The 22,948-nt window shown below is 42.4% G+C and overlaps 1 protein-coding gene and 1 long non-coding RNA gene across 2 annotated transcripts in view; both read right to left on the bottom strand.

Moving 5' to 3' along the window:
• Positions 1–22,948, bottom strand: part of LOC118992954 (uncharacterized) — a 44,658-nt gene that overhangs the window by 2,667 nt on the left and 19,043 nt on the right. The gene's annotated exons all lie outside the window — the stretch shown is intronic.
• LOC118992951 (putative deoxyribonuclease TATDN1) lies at positions 1,169–2,317 on the bottom strand. Its single transcript, XM_037055014.1, has 2 exons — positions 2,271–2,317; positions 1,169–2,101 (listed from the first exon to the last, which is right to left on the bottom strand). Exon 2 carries the CDS (start codon positions 1,689–1,691, stop codon positions 1,317–1,319), a length of 375 nt encoding a protein of 124 aa, XP_036910909.1. The 5' UTR covers positions 1,692–2,101; positions 2,271–2,317; the 3' UTR covers positions 1,169–1,316.

Genomic DNA, 22,948 nt, shown 5'->3' with positions numbered 1-22,948 from the left:
GATTAATACGAAAAGACAGGCGACCAAAAGTGGCAAAGGATATAGACAGGCAGTCATAAAAGAAGGAATACTTGTGTCTCACTAACAGGTAGATCAGTCATCCTCGTGCATTCACCATGACATGCAAACTATAATATCAGTGAGAGCCAGTTTGTATGCATTGGATGGGTGAATGACACGTGCACTGACAAGCAGTACCCATGGCGTCATGGATGAGACATGAGACAAATACACATGGACTTCCGAGTCCTGTGGAGAAAAAGGGCCGGCAAGGCTACTCCCTCAAGGGGGGAGAGCCTCAGAACCACCTCGCCACCCTCTCCAGGGAAGAGCAGCTTGGAGCAGCCGGGCAACTCTCTCAAAGGGAGAGAGAGCTACTGCAGTGGCCAGGCAACTCTCTCACCAGGGGAGAGAGAGTGCCCCGACCCTTGCCAGGTCAGGCTTTTACTGGGATTTTTGCACAGAGCTCAGGTACAGCTTATTAATCATTGTCAGGCAGTAAACAGTAGATCATATACAAAGAACCATTAGGGTTTCTTCTAAATCAGGGCCAGTCAGCTAAAGGGCTACAGAACTTCGGGAACGTAAACTCTTCTTCTGCTCAGGCCCTTATAATCTAACTAAAAGCATTCTTAAACAAAGCTGGTCCCACAGGGTTTCACATATTCCTTCTCAGGACTAATTACCCAGGGAGCCTGCCATTCCCAGCACAAGGCTTACACCACCTTCCCCATCATAGGTTTTTAGGCTTAAGTGGATTAGAGCCAGGAAGCACTTCCTCCAGAGGACATGGGGACTCAGACTTTGTCAAAGCCAGGGGGCGAGGGTCCATCACTCCCTCTTTGTCACAGCCCTCCAAGTCCTTCCATGATGGCCTCCCAAGTGATCGTGTCTGGCCTAGGTTGCCCCTCCTCTGAGGGGGTCTCACCTGTCTCTGACCATCTGACCACACTTTGGGGGCAGGGAGATGAAGCAGGGGCAGCATCTGCTGCCAGAGGCAAGCCTTGTCTCCTCAGTGGCTCGCATTCCTGAGGTCGCACACTCAGCCTTAAACGGTTGCAATTCCTGAGACCAGGCAGGGTGGTCCCCAACAGGTGAATACCAAAAAGATTGATGATACACCATAGTTTCAAGGTGTGGGAGAAAGAAATATTTTTATGGACAACTCCCAGAGAATTCCTTTATTGAAACTTTCACTAAGTTTTACCATGAAATTTTACATATATGATGGAAAATGGAAGACATACCAATTACATGTCAGGAAAAATACTTTAATGGTATCGTTATATAGTGTGTTGGCTAATTCCAGTGGATCCTCATCTGTCCAGTATTTGAATTATATGGCAGGGTTCATTTCTGTCTTTCAAACAGTGTCCGTTTTCCCGTTTCTTTTTGGTAGGAAATGAAGTTTTTACATGTTTTGAACCAGCGTGTGTACTTTTGATTCCACACCAAGGTGCATCAGTCTCAACCATTAATTTGTCTCTAGGCATTGACTTCAAAACTTCCAAGTTAGCCTCAGTTTTCAGTGAGCAGCCTTTACACCCTACACGGAGACCCAAGTCAACCCAAGCAGCTGCTGCTTCCTCGGTACCGTCAGATGAAGGCACCACTCCACCCACACACCGATCTCTACTTCTCTTCATTATATCCAAAAACTCAGCGTGTGCCTTTCGACAGCGAGGAAACATTGGTTGTTTTGTCTGCTCTGACAGTTCAAATTGTTTTTCAAAATATTTGAGCTGGGTATCTTTGGGACAAAACTATAGTCGGTCAAAATCAAGACCGAATTGCCCTATTGCTGCAACTTTCCCCTTGTTGTTTCCAGCAAGATTTAGCAATTCCATGACGTAAAGATTGGGATTATTCTTTTCAAAGTCATCACATCTTGTAAGAGGACAACTGACTGTACTGAAAACATATCATTTGTCTGTGCCAAATGCAGTGCATCTTCACCGTCTTGTAGATTTCCACCTGTAATCAAACTTTTCAACACCAACGCGGACAGCAATCTGTATTACATCTTGAAAGTCACCCTGATGCTTTTGAAGCCCCCTATAAATTCGTCTGAACATAGGGTCTGTCAAGTTGATACCAGGATCTGTCTTTAAAATATCAGATGCAACAAGAAGCACTGATGGCTTTAAGCAGAGGAGTAAGACTTGCATTCTGGACATCTCATTCTGGAGTCTTTGTGGAGGGTAGAATTTGAAGGGAGAAACTGGAGTCAGGATATCTCCTTTGGAAATAGGCAAGAGCTCACAGCTCACATCCATGAACTTGAAGCAACTCATGACTGCGGTACCAGTCTCTCCCCCCAAAAGAAACATTTTTAAATGTGATGGTAGGAGTGTCATCGATTTAGTGAGCCTTTTGGAGGGGAATTTGAGAATGGCTATCTAAATAACCTAGCAATCCCACATCTAGAAGTCTGTTCTACAGAGCGACTTGTGCTCATACCCATGGGACATGCACAAAATATTATTTGTAAAACTAAAAATTAGAGTTAAGTGAATGTCCACCTCTGAGGGACTGATGAAGTAAATTATGGTTTAGCCATGCCATGGAATGTAGCGTGGTGTCAACAAAGACACAGTACACCTGTATGTGATGACGGTGAAAGTTCATGCTACGTCATTAAGTTAGAATGTTGTTGTGTAGTGTGTACAGGGACAGCTTGATGTGATTTTTCAAAATTCTCCATAACATGGGAAGAATGAAAGATTTTTAGCTTTTATTTTATAAACTTCTGTATTGTTTTAAATTGTATTAGTCCTATGTCTTTAAAACATTTGTTTTAGCTTAAGTATTCAAAACCAAGTATCTAGCCCTGGCCAGTGTGATTCAATTGGTTGGAGTATTGTCCAGTAACTGAAAGGTTGTGGGTTTGGTCCCCAGTCTGATTGGTTACAGGAGGCAACCAATCAATGTTCAATGTTTCTGTCTCTCCCCTCCTCTCTTTCTCTCTACAAGCAATGAAAAAAAACATCCTCAGGCAAGGATTTCTTTAAAAGACAACTAAATACCTACATATCAGTCCACTTCTCAACTTTCCTGCCCTCAGTGGGGAACAAGCTACCCACCGTCTCTCCTCAGTTTGTAAAAGATGCCTGGAGAACATTTAGAAAACAGCAATACCTGGGCTCCATCTCAGAACAAGTCGGATTCCCAGGGATGGGAGGCCTCATCAGCATCAGAGAGCCTGTTAGAAATTCAGAATCTCAGGCCCCACCCCGGACCCATTCCATCAAAATATGCCTTTTAAATCACATCCCCCATGTGACTCATTCACACATTAGAGACTGACAAGCACTGACTATTTCACTTACTGACCTAGCGTAAATTAAGCTCTGCTTTGCCCAACTGTGAAACGGGGAGCAGTATCTGTGAACGCTAACTGAGCTTACGTGTGTGCAGTGCCCAGTGTCCCACATGACGCATAGTAGGTACTCAGTAAATGATAGCTTTTGCATGCTGGCTACTTCGAACTGTACACCTCAAAAGTGGAGACTCACTTGATTGACCTCCACTTACCAATTGCCAGAGAACCCTGTGCTCTCCATGCTCTCTGACAGACATACAGACCGACAGATGCTTGTTATCCTTAAAGGCCCAGGTAGTGGCTCTATCCCGTACACCCAGGGGTTTTGGCCCCCCAAAGTCCAACTGTGCATTTATCCAGCGGGGTGTGTTCCCAAATCTGTTTATGACAGTGATGACAGTGGTACTTGTACTTGTTACATAATTTAATTAAATATTATGCAAACTGATGAAATAGGAGCACAAAAAGAAAGTTATTTGTCTGAAATGCTAAATTGAATTCTGTGAAAATACACAATAAATGCAAGTTTCTAAAAACAGGTGTGGGTGAAACAACTGTAAAACACAAGAAAAAAAGAACTCAGATACATTTACAACTATACTCAGTTTGCTTTGCAAGTTTCTTAACATTTTTATTCCAGTGCAAGAGAACCCAAATTGGAACTCATGGCTGATATTTTGCGGATGAGTTTCAGACAGACCCATTCACCTGGCTCACACATAAGGCCATGGCTCTACATAGAAATATTGGGGATGAGCCCTGGCTGGTGTAGCTCAGTGGATTGAGCGTGGGCCTGCGAACCAGAGGATCGCGGTTCGATTCCCAGTCAGGGCACATGCCTGGGTTGTAGGCTGGTTCCCTGCAGGCCAACTCCCAGCAGGGGATGCACGAAAAGCAACCATACATTGATGTTTCTCTTCCTCTCCTTCCCCTCTAAAGATAAATAAATAAATAAATAAAATCTTAAAAAAAATATTGGGGATGAGCGTACATTTACATGTTTCAGGTCAAAGTAAAATGTTTCGGGTACAGATAGGTATTTCTTTTGCAGATTTCCCGTGTGGTCTGGTCACCGAAGGCGGGGCGCTCAATGGGCACAAAGAGAAGCTTGATCATCTTCCCTCCAGCCTCTCCTCCTGTGCACCCACTGAGTGGGCTGATTCCTTCCCCGACCCTCTGCAAAGTCTCAAATGGCTCCCCCAGTCTCTCTTAGGTGTGAATGTCCTGAGCTCACCGTGGTCTTAAGAAAGACTTGTTTTAGTAATTAAAATGTTCCATGTAGTATAATAAACAAATTCCAATCCCCCCTCTTTCCTGAGCTAAGGCCTGATCCAGGCCAAGGAGCCTGGCTGGGGTCTGGGGAGTCAGAGGCTCAGGGACTGTTAGAGTAGGTTGGCATCTTTCCCCTTCCAACACCTTCCCTCACTAGCTGCCTCTCCAACCCCTCCAGGGTTGGGCCCTGGCCAAGGGGGTTAGAAAAAAGGGCACAGTCTTCCATGGATGGCTCCTCTGTGATCTGGCGTCATTGCTCCTTGGATTTGGTGGGTGTTCAGGGTTGACTCCCACATGAGATACATTTCGCCACTGAGAATCCCCACTTCAAGCTCCATTGGATGAGGGCAATCATTCCTTCTCCTGTCCATTTTCACTGCCAACGCTCAACCCTCAGTCTCCCAGCTTAAGGAACGCTCTAGAAGGCTCTTTTGTGAGGAGGTCCTTCTTAAGGAAGCTCCAGGCCAGCTCTTCCTCATGGAGCCACACAACCACCAGAAACACCCTCAACTCCCTGGCCCATGGCTCCGTGGCTACTATGTAACTGCAGCTCCAGCCACAGTCAGTTGCCTGTTTGAGTCAGACACCCAGTATCCCCAAGTACAGTTGTTCAGATTGTAAAACATTGTTGTCCATGTGAATGTCACCCTCTAGAGGGGTGCAGTGTGCAACCTGAACAGCCATCCTCAGAGTCCAGAAACGAGGCCACTGCATTCCAGATGACCCAGATCGAGCTCCTCAAGTGACTTCTTTAAATCCTTTCTCACTTGGGTTGAGAAGGGTCAAATCCCTCCTCTCTGCCAAAAAAAAAAAAAATAAAAGTGGGAAATGCCATGGATCTCCAAGAACTTTCTTCTCCGTATGAATCCTGTCTCTTTGATCTCTAGCCTTCTTTGCAACCTCCTAGCTCCATCTTAAATTACTTCTAAGGGTCACAAAAACAAGTTTTTGGCCACCTGATTTGCACAGGACACTTGAGTTTATAGTTTGTTCTTATAGCCCCTGCCAAATGAGACAGCAGCTGCTCCTGTTACACCTCGAAGTGGCTTTACAATTATTAATTGACCAAATGTGGCCCCAGTTGCTACTGTACATGGGAACATTATATGTAGGAGGATGAACCAAGCCAGCCATGCAGATGTACTTCATGGAAATGCTACTTCCCATCAACACAGTTGAGATTAGCCTTGAAACATCTGTCAGGACGAGTCTCAGTAGATGGATAAGGGAGCCAGGCTGGGGGTTCTATTGGTATAGAGAGTGACTTTGTCTATATTCACTGAACGTGTTACCATGTCTCTTAAAACTTGGTCTGGCAAACACGGAAAAGACATACGAATGGAATAGTATTAGCTTTTCTTACTGCTCTATGTTTAGAGCAATTGTTTAAGAGGTGTTAGGCCAAATATTTACTAACTTGTGTCATGCAACAGCTTTGCACACTATCAAAGGGTCATGGCTCTTAAACTTCTTAACATGTGGTAACATACATTTTCGACCTTGTGACTCCTGTCTGTTCTCTTGTTGGAGTGCTCTCATTATTAATTAGAATCTCTGTCTCTCTGGCTTATAAGCCTACCTCTGCAGGAGATTCTGAAACATAATTAAAAACTGCTTTTGATAAGATATAAAACAAATAGTAACTTCTCTATTTGGAGAAAGGGAAAAAGGGATGTATTACCTGCTCACCTATTATTTTTGCAAATCCCACACTGCAGAAAATTTTGACTCTGCTGCTCTACTGTGCTAGTTTTGGAGAATACCTAGTTAATTTCCTTAGAGGTTTCACACTGATTGTACACTTAAAATATAAATAGATAAAACTATCAGCACCATTGAATTTTTTTAAGAAGTCAGTTTTCTCTGCTCTTTAATGACACTTAGTTACACAATGCACTTAGCTGCAAAGAAGCTGGGAGATAGAAACTTTATTCTAGGTGGCAGTGTGCCTACCTAAAACTTGGATATGCTACTACTAAGAAAAAGAAGAAAAACAGATGTTAAGGGAAGTAAGGAGAAGCCTCTGCTACAATCTAGTTTTTCTCCCTTTAGTTTTCTCCGCATCCAAATTCAGATTTTCCGAATCAAAAGGGTTTTATCACTTGTAAAGGCATCACTCCACGTGGAGGCCCAGCCACGACTCCAAGGCAGAGCAGGCACCGCACTGGCATGGCTGGGTCCTGTGGTGTTGCCCCCAGGCCCATGCTTCTCCAGGGCCAGCCTCCCCTGTGTGACCTGAGGCCAGTGGCCAGACCACCTCTTCTTCCTCCCGAGTTCCTTTTGGGCCCTGGTGGTCCTGTTTGGTTACCTTTTTATGTTAGGATTGGTTTTGCAAGAAGCATATTTCCTTCAAGCCCTGCTACCTGAAGTGGAACTATGTGACCATTAATGAGGTGGATACCTCATTAATGGTCCAAGGTCCAAAGAGCAAGATACTAGAGAGTAGGAGCAAACCTGTGGCCTGTATTTTTGTTTTGGTAACATAGACAATTTTTTTAAAACCTTCCAACACTTAAATACTAGAATATTTCACATGATAACTGAATTTTCTACTTCTCGAAATTAGAACCTAGACATTAGTTGACTCTCTCCACATACTGGGCCTGAGTTTCTGCACGGCAACAGATAGTTAAATGCTGTTCCTTGGTGCCCTGTGATAAGAAACACGTTTGAAGATGTAGGCCCTGAAATTGTACAGAGCGTCTATTGATAAGGTGGGTCTTGCAGATAATCCAGGTATGTTTAACTGACTTTACAAAGGTTACTATAAAAGTAAAAGGTAAACTTACAGTTCCCATGGACTCCCCCCAGAATGCCTTGCAGTCTCCTCTGCTTATTGGAGGAACACCCACTAGCAATGTCCTTACCTGGTTCACCTGGCTCAGTCCTCCCGAGGCTTCAGGACCTTCCCAAATGTTATCTCCTGTGTGGAAACATCGCCAGCACCCTCAGGCCGGTCCCCTGCGTTTCCCTTGTACCAGATACTACTTAGCCTTTTTCTAATTATAAGGGGAGACCCAAAACATCCCGGAATTTATTTATTAAAAATGAGCCTTTATTCTTACATGTTTCAACTTCAGTCACCTTCAGAGTACTCGCCATTCGATCCCATATACCTATCAAGACAGTTTTTCCACTGCTCAAAACAGTTTTTGAACTTGTTGATTTTGATGCTTCTGCCATTTTTTTGTTTCACCCCTTCCACACTGGCAAAACGTTTCCCTTTGAGGACTTTCTCCATCCAGGAAAACAAAAAAAAGTTGCCTGGGGACAGGTGAACAGGCATGGGGCTCTTGGTGTTTTTCGTTCAAAAACCATTGAACACTTGGTGTGGTGTGGGCAGGTGCACGTGTAAATTACCCATCAGGAAATGGGCAAATAGGTTGAGTCTTCAAAAAAGTTTACTGAGGCTGAATGCAGCCTGTCACAACAATGGCAGCTTGTACACTGATACAGATGGGTCCCTAGAACACTCGCCCGTCAGGGGAAGCCTGTACTACAAGGGGCCCACCCTCCAGAATATAATTTCTGTTTTGGGGGGACTCCCCCTCATATGTAGTAGTCATCATTCATTTGTCTACACAATTGGACTGTGAGCAATTTGAACGGAAAAGATTACAATTAATAGTGTAGTCCTAATATCTGAGCCATAAAAGCTGATTAATGCTTATTTTATAGCATATATTATCCTTCAGGTCTCAGATTAAATATCATTTCTCTAAAGAAATCTTTCCTGACTAATTTGATTTACCAGAACCCCTCTCATGGCTCCCAAAAGATGGCAAACTTCCCATTCTCAGCACCTGTCTCAGTGGTAGTTACTTGGTCGGGGGGGGGGTTGTTTACCATTGCCTTCCCTGTCAGGTCCATGAGGCCATGGTATTTACCTCCTGTTCCCCTATGTATTCACCCATCTGCCTCCCTAGTGCAAGTGCCCAGAAGCTACTCTCAAGGGGTTGGACAGCTCAATCAGAACAGCCTGGGGTCCTGAGTTTCCACACAAACCCCTGTGCCTCTCTTCTCCATCACCTCTCTGTGAGTTCCATGAGGGGGGGTCCATGCTCCTTTTGCTTACCACTGTGAGTCCAGTCCGGTGCCTAGTTCAGTGTCTTGTGATCACACCCTCCCAGCCCACCCCCTACCATGACCTTTGCCCCCAGTTCTGTGCAAACTTCCACACACACTGTGCAGATACAATCTGTCAGTACCTTATCTGGGCCCAGGACACATAGCTCTCCCTTCCTGCCCTGGTGCTTCTTTGGCCCAAGGTATGGATTCTTGGGAGAACCCACTTGACACACAAGCATGCATAAGCCAGAGTACAGTATGTTGATGCCTCGGGGAGAGGAGGTGCCCATGGCCCATGTGGACAATTATGAGATCCACTTCAGAAAGCTTCTTAGGAGGTTCAGGGGGTTGGTGCCCAATAGCCTACTATGCTGGCCAACACTCTAATGCATCCTTGAATTGTCTTTACCTCTTTCCTTTTTCAGTCTGGCCTCTCACTCCTGACCCCTGGGATTACTTCCCCAATCAACTACTTGTCTCAAGCTCTGCTTTCAGGGAAATTCAGGCTAAAACATGATGCAATTTTTGTTGAATGAATGAACAAGTGAATGAATAAAACTTGAACCATGTCGGATACATGAGTATAATTGAGTCACTGAAAATTCATGAATAATTACTTGCATTTGATATAGATTTGACATGGCTTCTAAGAACAGAATTACCCCCAATAGGTAAAAGATTTTTATCCCAAATGACAGTTCTCTTTAAAAGAACTCACTCATTAAGCAAAAAGAGAATGGTGGTTGTCAGGGGCAATGGGGAGGAGGGACGGGGAGTTGTTCTTTAATGAGGACGGAGCTGCTGTTGGGGAAGATGTACAAGTTCTGGAGATGGATGGTGGTGATGGTTGCACAGTGTGAATGTATTACATGCCACTAAACTGTATACTTAAAAATGGTTAAAATGGTTACAATGGTAAAAATGACAAATTTGATGTTATACGCATTTTAACAACAGTAAAGAATTACAAGTATAATATGATTATAATGATAACAAACACAATGGACAAATATTGAGAGGAAATAGAAATTTTGATAATACCTGTGATATAAGGGTAAGATTTTGGAAAAGTGCTTTTTACATCCCAAATTTTCTCTACCCTTTTTGTATTACATTCCTCACCTGATAGTGGTGTTAACAATACTATTGTTCTTGAGACAGACCCAAACATTAATGTACATATGTAGTCAGAAATCCCCATTAGCACACATACTCAGTCTACATACAATATACATATTTTAACATTAAACTCTCAGCAGAAAAGGAGGCTTATGAACTATCCAGTTGGTCTTTAATAAGGCATTAATGATGATATTAGAGAATTTTGTTTTGTTCTATTCAATTTCCCATTAATTTGGACTTACCTTTGAGGGGAGATAGAAATCAGACTGTAGCTATCGTATGGCTTGTTTATATAAAGGGTGTACTTACTACATACATTATACTCTGATATAAAAATGCAAATATTAAAGGAAGCAGTGCTTTCACTTTTTATGAAAATCAATCTAATCCCCATCAAATACCCCCTTAACCTCCTGTCACCTCCTGTTTTCATGACTGTTATGTGTTTTTTTATCATTGAGTCTATGCTAAGGTTGCTGTTCCTTTCTTAAGGCGATGATACTTCCTTCCTCCACTGCTGTGATTTAACTAAGACTATTTATCTTTGAATATTCCCCCAAATTTAGTCATCAGTGCATGATATACACTCTGAAATTGTCTACACATATCCTGCTATTACTGAAAGACAGAAATCTGGGATTTCAACCCTATTTCATCACAGCTGCAATTTCTGTGTCTTGGGCAGGTTGCTTTACTTTGTTTATGAGTAACTTTTCAGAAATATTACAAGAAAAAATAATAAAGTTAGAAATCCCTACGAATTCCTATGTGTATTTTTCAAGGTTATTCTGTAGAACACTTGTATCATGGGATAGTCCTGTAAAATAGATTTGCAGTCAAATACGTAGAAAAAAAGACTGCATATTAATCCTCCTCTGAGAGATTAGAAATGCACAACAGTGTTTTAAAGGCTCTTCATTCAAAACAAAGAACAGGAGTTAATTTTTGCTGATGAATGCATATATAACTGACTACTGATTTTTTTTTATTTTTCTGAGTACTGAATTTTTTAAATAACGATGTTAACATTTCTTACAACAAAGGTACCACAGGACATATTTTTGGAGACACTGAGTTTTACATTTTAAAAAGTTGCTAGCTCTGGGGTCAGGGTGGGGGGAGCAAGAAGGTCTTGGTGCTGCAGAGAACCCCTTATTACTGCCAAACCAGAACTGCCAGGCAACTGCTTCCTGAGGAGGTTCTAGTCCAATCTTCTAATGAAAGCAGTCACTTTTATAAAGCTGCTTCTGATTTCAAAATGGTATAGCAACTAGGAAATGGACCCTGATGGGAAGTTCTTCATGGCAAACTCAGTTGCCTCCAGTGACTAGACAGAAATGAGCAAAACCATTTGGGAGTAGATGTGAGGCAAACCATGTATGGGCAGTGGAAACTGAACAGTGGGGAGACACATGCATGCTCTATTTAAAGAGTACAGTCACATGCAGCTTCAGCTGTAGTTCCCATGTAGATGCGTAGCCCAGTATTGCTGGGTCATATGTTTGTTCATGAAAAGGTAAACACATATACTTCTATAGGAACTCCCTTATTTTAAAATATTGGCTTAATAAAATTATTTAGAAAACACTGTAGAGGCCTAACAAAATACTTAGGTAAGCCAAATTCAGCTCACTGGACAATACTTTATAGTTGTCTGGTATTGAGAAATGTGGACTGAGAGAGCTGTGGATGCTTGTGCCTCGTTTTCATCAGTTGGCCTCCATCTAATCAATGGGGCGCCTCTTACTGTGTCTGTCTTCTGGACCACTTGGGACCCTGCTTGATTGAAATTTGGGAAAAAAGAGGGAAAAATGCATTCCACGAGGACATGAAAGGACCACCTCTGTATAAAGAGCATGGAGTTTAGAATAAGGAACCTACAATATCTGCTTTTTGCTAATTATATTCCCTCCATCTGTTTTCCACAGAATCACTGGGAAAACAGTGACTGGGAGATTTGTATGCCTGGGAGAACTCCTAGACAGCCATCAGGCTTTCAGAACATAATTTAAGAAAATTGTCCTGTTTACAAATAAATTGTGTGACTTAAAGCTATTTTAAGACAACACAAAATTAATCCCAATTTACATAAACACAAGCTACTGTGGTTTCAAGGTTTTGTGATTTGCAGGCCTCCTTTAAAAAGAAAGTAAAAGGAGCAAGAATAAAAATGATGGCTAAAACTTTACCAAAGAGGATCACACCTTTCCTGTCGGCTTCCACAATGATAGTAGCTCTTGACTATGGTGAGGCGAAAGAGAAATATTTGAATGCAGTCGGAGCTCAGACAAACAACTGGGAGTAGGAGAAGGGAAAGCGTGGCGGGCAACACAGAACGGGACCATCGCTTATCTAGGACAACGAGAGAAAGTGAATTTTTAGTCTTTTAATTAACTTTTTAAGGTAATTTGACAATGCAACTAATGAGAAAGATGAGAAGCTAATCTTTAGAGTCTTGTTTAATCCTGTTTCAATCTTGTTTAATTCCAAAGTTAGTGTCATTAATGCAAGCAAACGGATCATTTGGAGAGTGACAACTCTCTTGAGCACCGCCCACTCAGCAGGCTTTGTGTGTGTAGAGAATATTTTTAAAGGACACTGCAAGGACCTTGTTTTCCAGGGTCTCACGGGCCAGAGAGGAGAAGACCACATTATTATGTGGTAAGTGCCACGAGAGACAGCTACACCCACAGTGTTACAGGAATGTGGGTATCTAACACAGCTGGGAGAGGGTGGGACAAGGAGAGGCCAGGAGGTGGGGGGAAAAGCCTATGAGAAGCAGGTAATTGGTGGAGAAGATGCACCATTCAAAACCTGTCTATAAAGAAGGTTGTATTATTTTTAGTATGATCACATGAGCCAGTCTCTAATTTTTATTAAGCCAGCCACTTTGCCAAGAAAGCAAGTCTTCCAAATAACAGGCTTCTACATTTTAGAAAGGTTGAGTTTGCAATGGTGCCACAGCAAATGAGAGTTAGTTGTCAGCTTTCATACGTGGATTGTTCTTACCTGATACCTAACTGCGACATTCAGTGAGTATGCTCTCACAATCCACTGGAGGACTGTGCTCTGCGCGTTGAAAACTACTTCATACTTTTCGAAGTGCTTGCAATGAACATGCTTTCCCCTTTACAAGTGTGTGTCTTATCCAAAACAGTATTGCCACCTTTAAAAGTCACAGCACAGCATGCGGCTTGCAAGTGTTCTCATACATCAAGAACCTTTTAACTATGTTGAGTGCAGCTCAAGCACAATTGGCAGTTCTAGATGCTGCTGGCCTAGGCTGTATGAATTCACTGACTTCACTGCAGTCTCCAGGAAGGTTTTTATTTCATTGTTTGACCTCATTGTTTATTTTCCAAAAGGAAGAGTTTGGTGGGATCTTTGAACACATCTGTGCCATTGGGTCTGTCTTATCATAGTCAATCCTTCCTGTTTAAAATTTGTGTGTTTGAATAATAAAACATGTGCCTTTGTTTCACCTTGAAAAGGCAATGCTTCCAGCCTATCATCTGAAAATTCTTGGCACGGGGCTCTCCTAGCTCTGCCCCTCCCATTTGTTTTGTGGAGTCACTAACAGTTCCTTCCACAGGCAAAGCTTACTACTCCCATGGTAAAGATAGAAACAACATTCGGTGTCCCCTGTGACTGATCCCTGAGCCCGTCCTTCTGAGTGAAGACAGAGAGATAATACCGGCATGACCCAGATGTCAGCTGAGGTCTCCAAGCCTTTTTGGATATTTAAAGAAAACCAGCTTGACCTTTCTAAGTCACAGCCATTGGAAAGTTCAATGCCCTCACCAAGATTTCGGGCAATTGCCCAAGGCCTTAGGTCATACCTGTCACCTCTGACTCCAAGTTATTGTTTTGCTGACCTTTCTCTCACAGCCCATCTCTGTAGCTCTCCTGTCATCTCTACTCTGTGCCAACCTGGGTGGCTTCATTCATTTTCACTCATAACACCTATGTAGGGCATTTACATACAGCAAACTTGACGGAAAATTTGTGCCGTTAGGATTTGCAGTGCAGAAATGCAAACAGGTGAAAATGAATCATTGGGAACCTATGTTGTTACAAGTCCTCCAACCACCCAGCCCTCAGAAATTCCTCACTAGCTCCTCTTTTCCCACAGGCTACAGTTTTGTATCATGTAGGGAAGCCCTCTGTCTCCCTCAAGAACTCCACCATGTCCATGCTTCCCTCCAGGCTGTCTCCTCTTAGCTTCTCTCCCTCAGTTTCTCTCATTTTGTTATGCGGAAGAGCTGAGCTCCTGAGCTAGTCAACTGAGTAACTAAAGAGGGAAGGAACCTATTGAAAGGATACTGGTGGCTCACAGAATCATTGGTAGGTGACCAAAGAAACACTCCAGGGGAACTTCGGTCAAGATGGTGGCATAGGTAAACACGCTCACCTCCTCACACAACCACATCAAAATTACAACTAAAATATAGAAACCATCAGAAATAGAGTTAAATGGAAGTCTGACAAATACAAAATTAAAGAAACCACATCCATCCAGATTAGTAGGAGGGGAGGAGATGCAGAATAGGCTGACCCATTTCCATGTGTGCTGGATAAAAAACTGGGAGGGATATTTCAGGAGTAAGGAGTCCCAGCCCCACACCAGACTCCACACCCCAGGGTTTCAGTGCCAGGAAGATAAGTCCCCACAACTTCTGGCTGCAAGAACCAGGGAAATGAGTCAGTGGAAGAAATTCCTGGAATCCCAAGTAGTTCCCCTTAAAGAACTCACACATGGACTTACTCAGACTCACTTCCTCTGAGCTCCAGCACCAGGGAAGTAGCTTGAAAGGCACCAGTGGAGGAACTGGACTGTCTGGCATCAAGGCAAAAGTGGGTGACAGCTTCCTCCCAAACAGAAAGGTAGGCAGAGGCCATTGTCCTTTTTCTGAACCCTCCCCACATACAGCTACAGAGCTGGAAGGTAGGTGCCATATCTGACACTCCATTGGCCTGGCTTACACTGTTTGCCCTACCCTGGAGATCCCTTGAGGCTCTGTCCCACCCAACATACATCTGTTAACAGTGGCATTTCCATATAAATGTCTGGTCTTGGCTCATGCTTTACAACTTCCTAAATTCTTTCAAATATGCAACAGCCAGCCTCAGTGAGCCCCCAGCCCCTGTACCACTTGCTAAATGGCCCCAGGCATGACACTAGCAGCAGTCAGCCTAGATTCACAACTTGGCTTCACCTGGGAATCTCTGAGCCCAGCACAAGTATTAGCCACCTCATATGGCTTTATAGCTCAGGCAGATGGCTTTGGGGAAAACACAAATAGGGGCTGATCTTGACCTGCACCACCTGGGAAACCCCAGGGCTTGTGTACCTAGTGGACAGCTATAGTCCACATCAGTGCACCACCCCCCTGCCCATGCATAGCTGATCCTCCATGGAGGTCAGACGTTGGTGGTTAGTGGTCACAGTCAGTCCTTGCAGCTGACTGGCTTGGGTAAATCCCTCCCATTCACCTGCCAACAGCAACCAAAGCTCAAGTAAAAAAGGAGGGTGTACTCAGCCCACACAAAGGCATGCCTTAAGCATCCAGCTTGAGTGATAAGAAAAGTTGTGCCACTGGACTCTACAGGATACCTATTACTTTAGGCCACACTACCAAGACAGGGAGTCATAGCAGCTCTACCTAATACATAGAAATAAACAAAGGCAGGCTTTTGTTTGAAGAAACAGACAAAATCCAGAAACAAAGAAACATGGCCCAAGTGAGAGAACATGTCAAAACTCCAGAAAAAGAACTAAACTAAAGGGAAATAAGCAACCTATCAGATGCAAAATTCAAAACACTGGTTATAAGGATGCTCAAGGAACTTAGCGAGGATCTTATCAGAATAAAAAAGATCCAGTGAGAAACAAAGGATTCACTGATTGAAATAAAAAACAACTTACAGGGAAACAATAGTAGAGTTGATGAAGCCAAGAATCAAGTCAATGTTTTGGAACATAAGGAAGCAAAAAGCAACCAATCAGAACAACAAGAAGTAAAAAGAATCCAAAAAAGATGATAGTGTAAGGAGACTCTAGAACAACTTCAAGCATTCCAACATTCACATCATAGGGGTGCCAGTAGGAGAAGAGAAAGAGCAAGTAATTGGAAATCTATCTGAAAAAATAATGAAAGAAAAGTTCCCTAATTTGGTGAAGGAAATAGACATGCAAGAGTTCCAAACAAGTTGGACCCAAAGAGGACCACACTAAGACACATCATAATTAAAACATCAAAGTGTAAAGATAAAGATAGAATCTTAAAAGCAGCAAAAGAAAAACAGTTAGATACCTACGGGGGGGCGGCTCCCATAAGACTGCTGATTTCTCAAAAGAAACTTTGCAGGCTAGGAGTGATTGGTAAGAAATATTCAAAGTCATGAAGAGCAGAGACCTATGGCCAGGATTTCTCTACCCAACAAAGCTCTCATTTAGAATCAAAGAGCAGATAGCCTCCCGATTAAAAAAAAAACACACACTAAAGGAACCCATTATAACCAAACCATTATTGCATGAAATGTTAAAAGGACTTAATATAAGAAAAAAAGAAACCAAACTATGAAAATTAAAATGGCAATAAATAAATTGAAGCTATGAAACAAACTAAGTAAACAAGAACTGAGACAGAATCATGTATATGGAGAGCATTTTGATGGTTGCCAGATGGAAGAGGGTGTGTGGGGGAAAGGTTGAATAGGTGAGGGGATTAAAAAGTACAAATAGGTAGTCACCTGGGGATGTGACTTTACATGGGGATGTAAAGTACAGTATAGGAAACAGAGTAGCCAAAGAACTTGTATATGCATGACCCATGGACATGAACAATGATGTGGGGGTTGCCCGAGGGAGTGGGGGTGCTGGGTGAAGGGGGGCTAAGGGGGGAAAATTGGGACAATTGTAATATCATAACCAATAAAATATAATTTAAATTGTTTTAAAAAAACACTTTAGAAAAAGGAGAGGAGTGAGAGAAATGCACCTATAATTTAGTTGATTAGCACGCCTGAAGAATCCATACCTCAAAATGAGAAGAAGACTTTGAGAACAAAGAGGTATAGCCATACTGAGAATACTTTTATAAAATTCCCCTTGCATGAACACCAAAAACTCTATTCATCATTTAGCAATTTTCTGTTTAACTAATCATTTAATTAACCAACCATTGAGCCAAACATTGTGGGACTACAGCTATGAACAAATCAGACAAAGCCACTGCCTTCATGCAGCTGAAATGGTTAAGAGCACAGACTCTGGAGCCTAACAACATGGGTGCAAGTTTTGGCTCCATCCCTTACCAGCATGTGCTCTAGAACAAGTTGAAACTGCTTCAGTTTTCTTATCTGTAAAACAGAAATCCTACCTGATAAAGATATTATAAGGATTATATTAGTTTATACAGGGCAGCCAGGGCAGAGAGGACTCCTGGCAAGGTGGTGGTTGGAGGACCTGGGTGGGCAAGGCGGCAACTGGCAGACCTGGCGGTCCCACATTTGCATGCAGACAATCTGGGAGAAATGACTGGGGAGCAACCCAGGTTTCCAGCACGGAGAAATAAAGCCTCAAAACCTCTGATTGAAAAATTCTGTGGGGGTTGTGGAAGCAGGAGAAACTCCCAGCCTCACAGGAGAGTCATCCGTTGGAGAGTCCCAGAGGGTCCTAGCATGTACACAAACCCACCCACTCAGGAATCAGCACCAGAAAGATCCAATTTTTTTGTGGGCAGTGAAGAACGTGACTGAAAGCCATCCGAGAGCCCAGCAAGTAGCACTGTTCCCTTTTGGATCCTTCCCCCACATACAGTGCCACAACTCAGTGACATGGGTTGCCCCCTCCTGGGGAATACCTAAGGCTCCACCCCTTAATATGTAGCAGGTGTGCTGAGACAAAAAACATGGCCCAAATAAAAGAAAAGATCAAAGCTCCAGGAAAAGTACAACTAAGCAATGAAGAGATAGCCAACCTATCAGATGCAGGGTTCAAAACACTGGTAATTGGGATGCTCACAGAAATGGTTGAGTATGGCCACAAAATAGAGGAAGAAGTAAAGGTTATGCAAAGTGAGATAAAGGAAAATGCACAGGGAAGCAACAGTGATGGGGAGGAAACTGGGACTCAAATCAACGATTTAGATCAGAAGAAAGAAAGAAACATTCAAGTGGAACAGAAAGAAGAAACAAGAATTCAAAAAATGAGGAGAGTCTTAGTAACCTCCAGGACCAGTTTGAATGTTCCAACATCCGAATCATAGCAGTGCCAGAAGGAGAAGAGGAAGACCAAGAAATTAAAAACTTATTTGAAAACATAATGAAGGAGAACTTCCCCAATCTGGCAAAGGAAATAGACTTTCAGGAAGTCCAGGAAGCTCAGAGACTTCCAAAGAAGTTGGGCCCAAGGAGGAATGCACCAAGGCACATAATTACATTAGCCAAGATTAAAGATAAGGAAGGAATTTAAAAAGCAGCAAGAGAAAAGGAGACAGTCACCTACCTACAAAGGAGCTCCCATAAGACTATCAGTTTATTTCTCAAAAGAGAACTTACAGGCAAGAAGGGGCTGGAAAGAAGTATTCAAAGTCATGAAAGGCAAGGACCTACATCCAAGATTACTCTATCCAGGAAAGCTATCATTTAGAAAGGAAGGGCAGATGAGGTGCTTCCCAGATAAGGTCAAGTTAAAGGAGTTCATCATCATCAAGCTCTTATTTTATTTTTATTTTTATTTATTTATTTTTTTAGAGAGGGGAAGGGGAAGAGAAAGAGAGGGAGAGAAACATCAGTGTATGGTTGCCCCTCATGTGCCCCCAGCTGGGGACCTGGACACAACCCAGGCATGTGCCCTGACTGGGAATTAAACTGGCAGCTCTATGGTTCAAAGGCCTGTGCTCAATCCACTGAGCTACACCAGCCAGGGAAAGCCCTTATTATATGAAATGTTAAAAGGACTTATGTAAGAAAAGGAACCATGAACACTAAAATGACAACAAACTCACAACTATCAACAACTGAACCTAAAACCCCCCCCAAACTAAAACAAATTAAGCAAACAACTAGAACAGAAATAGAACCACAGAAATGGAGATCATATGGAGGGTTATCAGTGGGGAGGGGGAGGAGGGAGAACAGGGAAAAGGTACAGGGAATAAGAAGCATAATTGGTAGGAACAAAACAGACAGGAGGAGGTTAAGAATAGTATAGGAAATGCAGAAGCCAAAGAACTCGTATGTATGACTCATAGACATGAACTAAGGGAAGAGAATGCAGGTGGGAGGGGAGGGGAGGGTGGAGGGAAATAAAGGGGGAAAATGGGACAACTGTAATAACATAATCAATAAAATATTTTTAAAGGAAGAAAAAAGTTCATAGAAGGGTATTATATGTTACCTATTGTTGCATAACTTAGCAGCTCAAAACAACATACACTTATTATCTCACAGTTTCTATGGGTCAGGCATCCAGGCAGAGCTTGACCAGCTCCTGTGCTTTAGCGCCTTTCACAGGCTACAATCAAGATGCTGGCTAGGGCTGACATCTTATCTGAAGGCTCATATGAGGAAGGATCCGTTTGCAAGTTCATGCAGTGATGGTTAGAGGGCTTCATATCTTTGGGGCATTTTGGACTAAGGGCTTCATTTTTCTAGCTGGCTGTTCCTTGCCTGGGCATCTCCAGCATGGCACTGGGCTTCATCAAAGTCAACAAAGAAGACAGTCTGCTAGGAAGATGGAAGTCAGAATCTTCTGTACTCTAACGCAGAAATCATATCCTCTCAACTTCGAAGTATTCTATTGTTGAGAAACAAGTTACTGCCTATGAGGAGATTATATAAGGCTATTAATCTCAGGAAGCAAAGATCATCTGGGGTCATCTTAGAAGCTACCTACCACAGGGACCTGGTACAGAGTAAGTACCAATACATGCTAGCTTGTGTTATTTATGTCACTTATTGTCCAATGAGGAGTTGTTGAATTGTACCATGGAAAGGGAAGCAGAAGGCACTCTGGAAGCACAGAACCTGGGATGAAAATTTAAGCAAGGACTTCTTGAGTAAGTGATATGTAAGCTAAGATTCCAAAGATGACTGAGGAATCATTAAGCAAAATGAGGGGAAACACTACTCAGGCAGATGGAAAAGCAAGCGTGAAGACCTTCAGGCAGAACAGTGAGGCCAGTGTATTTGAAGCACTTGGAGACAACTGGTTACACGAGAACAAGAAGAGATCATAGACAAGGATCAGGCTGCTGAAAGTCACTGTGAGCCAGGCAAGGTTTGGGGATGTTATCCTGAGGAATGGAAAGCTTTTGGATTTTCTGCAGGGGAGTTATATGATTCCATTCGAAAATATCAGTCTGGTTACACTCTGTGGAAAATGGACTGCAGACAGGTAAAAGTGGACACAGGAAGACCATTTAGAATGATTTCACATTGGTCCTGGTGAGAGGTGGTGATGCCTTGGGCCAGTATGAGAGCAGTGGGAGAGAAACTACAGATACATAATAACAGGATATGGTGATTAAGCAGATATGGACATGGGAGTACAGGGTAGTGAGGAAGAGGTAAATGATGGTCCCAGATTTACCCTTTAAGGAACTGGGTAAGTGATGGTTTATTTATTATCAAGGGGATTGTTGTGGGAAGAACATATTTTGGGGGGAAAGAATGACTTTAATCTTGGAAATAACGAGTTCAAGGAGCCTGTGAGACATTTAAGAGTGTATGAGTTCATCCACCAGATGCAGTGTTGAGGACAGAAGAGAGTTTAGGACAGCTCTGAAGCATTTCATATTCAAGAGTTGGCTAGAAGGCTTTCCTCTAGGAAAGGAGAATGAGAGGACACAACCAGGACATCTGGAGAAAAATCAAAACCAATGGGAAAATAACATTTTTAGTAGGAGTGATTGGTCAACTGTGTGGAACACTTCTGAAAGGTCAAGCACTGCCACATATCCAAAAAAAACCTAGTGACTCTGGGTTATTTATGACTTTGGACAATCCACTTTGCTAAACGGGCAAAAAGGGAAGCCTGGTTGGGTTAAGCTGAAGGGGAAATGGGAAGCAACAGGACGGAGGCAGCAAGAGTAGATACATATAGCCCATCTGAGGAGTTTGCCTACAAAGAAGTGGCAAGATACGACATTAACTAAATCAAAACTTTTGTTTGTTGTATTTGTGGAGATTTGGGGTACCATCAGTGGTGGAATTTGACTGGCAGATATGGAGGGGTAGACACAGGCGAGTGGGGATAGCTGATAAAGAAAGGTTGTTTCTGTCATCAAAAGCACTAGGAGAAGGGCCGGGTTTAGAAGGAGGACTGTTCCATTTTAATAACTCAAAGAAGAAAGGTTGGAGGCTTCTTCCAGGTAAATTTGAAGATTCATTGTTGGAATATTGAGTGCATGCTGATGGAACGGCTCCTAATGCCTTCACAAACCTCTTTCCTTCAAGTGTTTAGTAGCCAAGCACTCTAAATTCAAGCACTCTAAGTGTGGGTTTAGACCAGCAATGCCAGTATTACCTGTGAGTTAATTAGAAAATCAGATCTTGGGCCCCCTCCAGACATACCTCATCAGAATCAATTTTAAACAAAATTCAGAGGTAATTCCTGTGTACACTGAGGTTTGAGAAGCAGCATTCTAATTGACTTCCTCATGGTTGCATGAACTGAGAAACTGCTAGATTATCAGAACTATCCTCTATAGCAGATGGGTGTATTTTGAGGACCACGAGTTATTGTCCAACTGTTCTTTCAGCTATAAAACTTTTGGAAAAGAGACTTATTTTTGCTAGAGAATCCAGGTGAATTGCTATAAGGAACAACTAGAATAAGCAAAAAGCAAAATATCACAATATTTTCCATCTTTGTATTTCACTGTGTTGTCAGTATTATATTTTATTCAACAAATATTTATTGAGTACCTACTATATGTTAGGCATTATCCTGGTTCTGGGGTTTCAGTCGTTAACAAGAAGTTCCTGCCCTCGGGACCTCATTTCCCTTATTTAGCTCATTTTTCTGTCTTCCACATAATACTTCTTGGTATAATCCTTAACTCTCTTGTTCTCTAACTTCATCTTATTCAGTAGTCATTCATTTATTCATTCATTTACTTGTCCAGTTAATAAACAATTATTTGTCATCTACTATATACCAGGCACTATTTTAGGCATTTGGGATTCATCAGTGATCAAAATAGGTAAAGATCCCTGTCCTCATGGAGCTGATATTTGAGCTGATCTGTGACAGAGGGTAAAAGGATGTTGCTGAAGGAGAGATGGGCACTAACAATAAAAGCAAATAAATTGCCCGCCTTGCAAACCCCTTCTCCAGTTAAATCCAGCTCTCTGGTTTCTCTGCAGCTGAGTTTGGCTTAAGAGAAACATACAAGCATGCTGACAGCTCTCAGACCAGCAGTCATGGCCATTATCCTCAAGTGGACCTCCTATCCCTCCTGGTAATTCAGGCCATGTTCTCCCTCACTCTTACAACCAATTTGATACTTTCTCCTCCTCCAACCATTGATACCACCTACTAGACCCTAGATTTTTCTAATAACTCATCTGATATTTTAATCTTTTTATGAAACTCTAAATTCTGCTGAGGTTATACTCCCCCAAATTCCGGAACATGCTTTCTAAAATGTCAATCTCATCATGGAACACTTTTAAAAACATAAACTTTAACAAGTAGGCCCCCGTTGCTTTAAGGATAAGAATCAAATTTCTTACTATACATTACAGCCTATTGTCCAGGCTGCTTTCCACCCGTGTTTCATGCCCCCTGTATTTCCAGCACATCGACCAGAGCAGTAGTTGAATGCTTCCATAGGGGAGCTACTCTGTAAATGTGTTTTTGATGGAAGTATTTCTTAGATTTTTCCATTTTTGCCATTTATTCTTCCAATTGTGTTCATAACATTGCCTCAAATAATATTTTTTGAAAGGAGTTCTCAGTGTTGTTCCAGTCAAAGTGAAATTAATAATCCTGAATCCTTGAAGGCAATAGTGTTGGGTCTAACACATACTTTTTTGAAGACCCGTTCCATCATATTTATCATTATCAAAAACACTGAGATAAGGCTGATTTTTATCATAGTAAGAATAGAGTTGGATGCTCTGGGCCCTCACTCGAATTGCAGAGGTAGAAAC

Source organism: Sturnira hondurensis, unplaced genomic scaffold (assembly GCF_014824575.4).
Source record: "Sturnira hondurensis isolate 20B ecotype Veracruz unplaced genomic scaffold, ASM1482457v3 Scaffold0000880, whole genome shotgun sequence".
Classification (NCBI taxonomy): domain Eukaryota; kingdom Metazoa; phylum Chordata; class Mammalia; order Chiroptera; family Phyllostomidae; genus Sturnira; species Sturnira hondurensis.
This window is presented reverse-complemented; position numbering and strand designations above follow the sequence as displayed.

What these genes read in the sequence shown, in the direction of transcription:
- LOC118992951 (XM_037055014.1), bottom strand. Translation starts at nt 1,691, where the DNA reads ATGTTTCCTCGCTGTCGAAAGGCACACGCTGAGTTTTTGGATATAATG.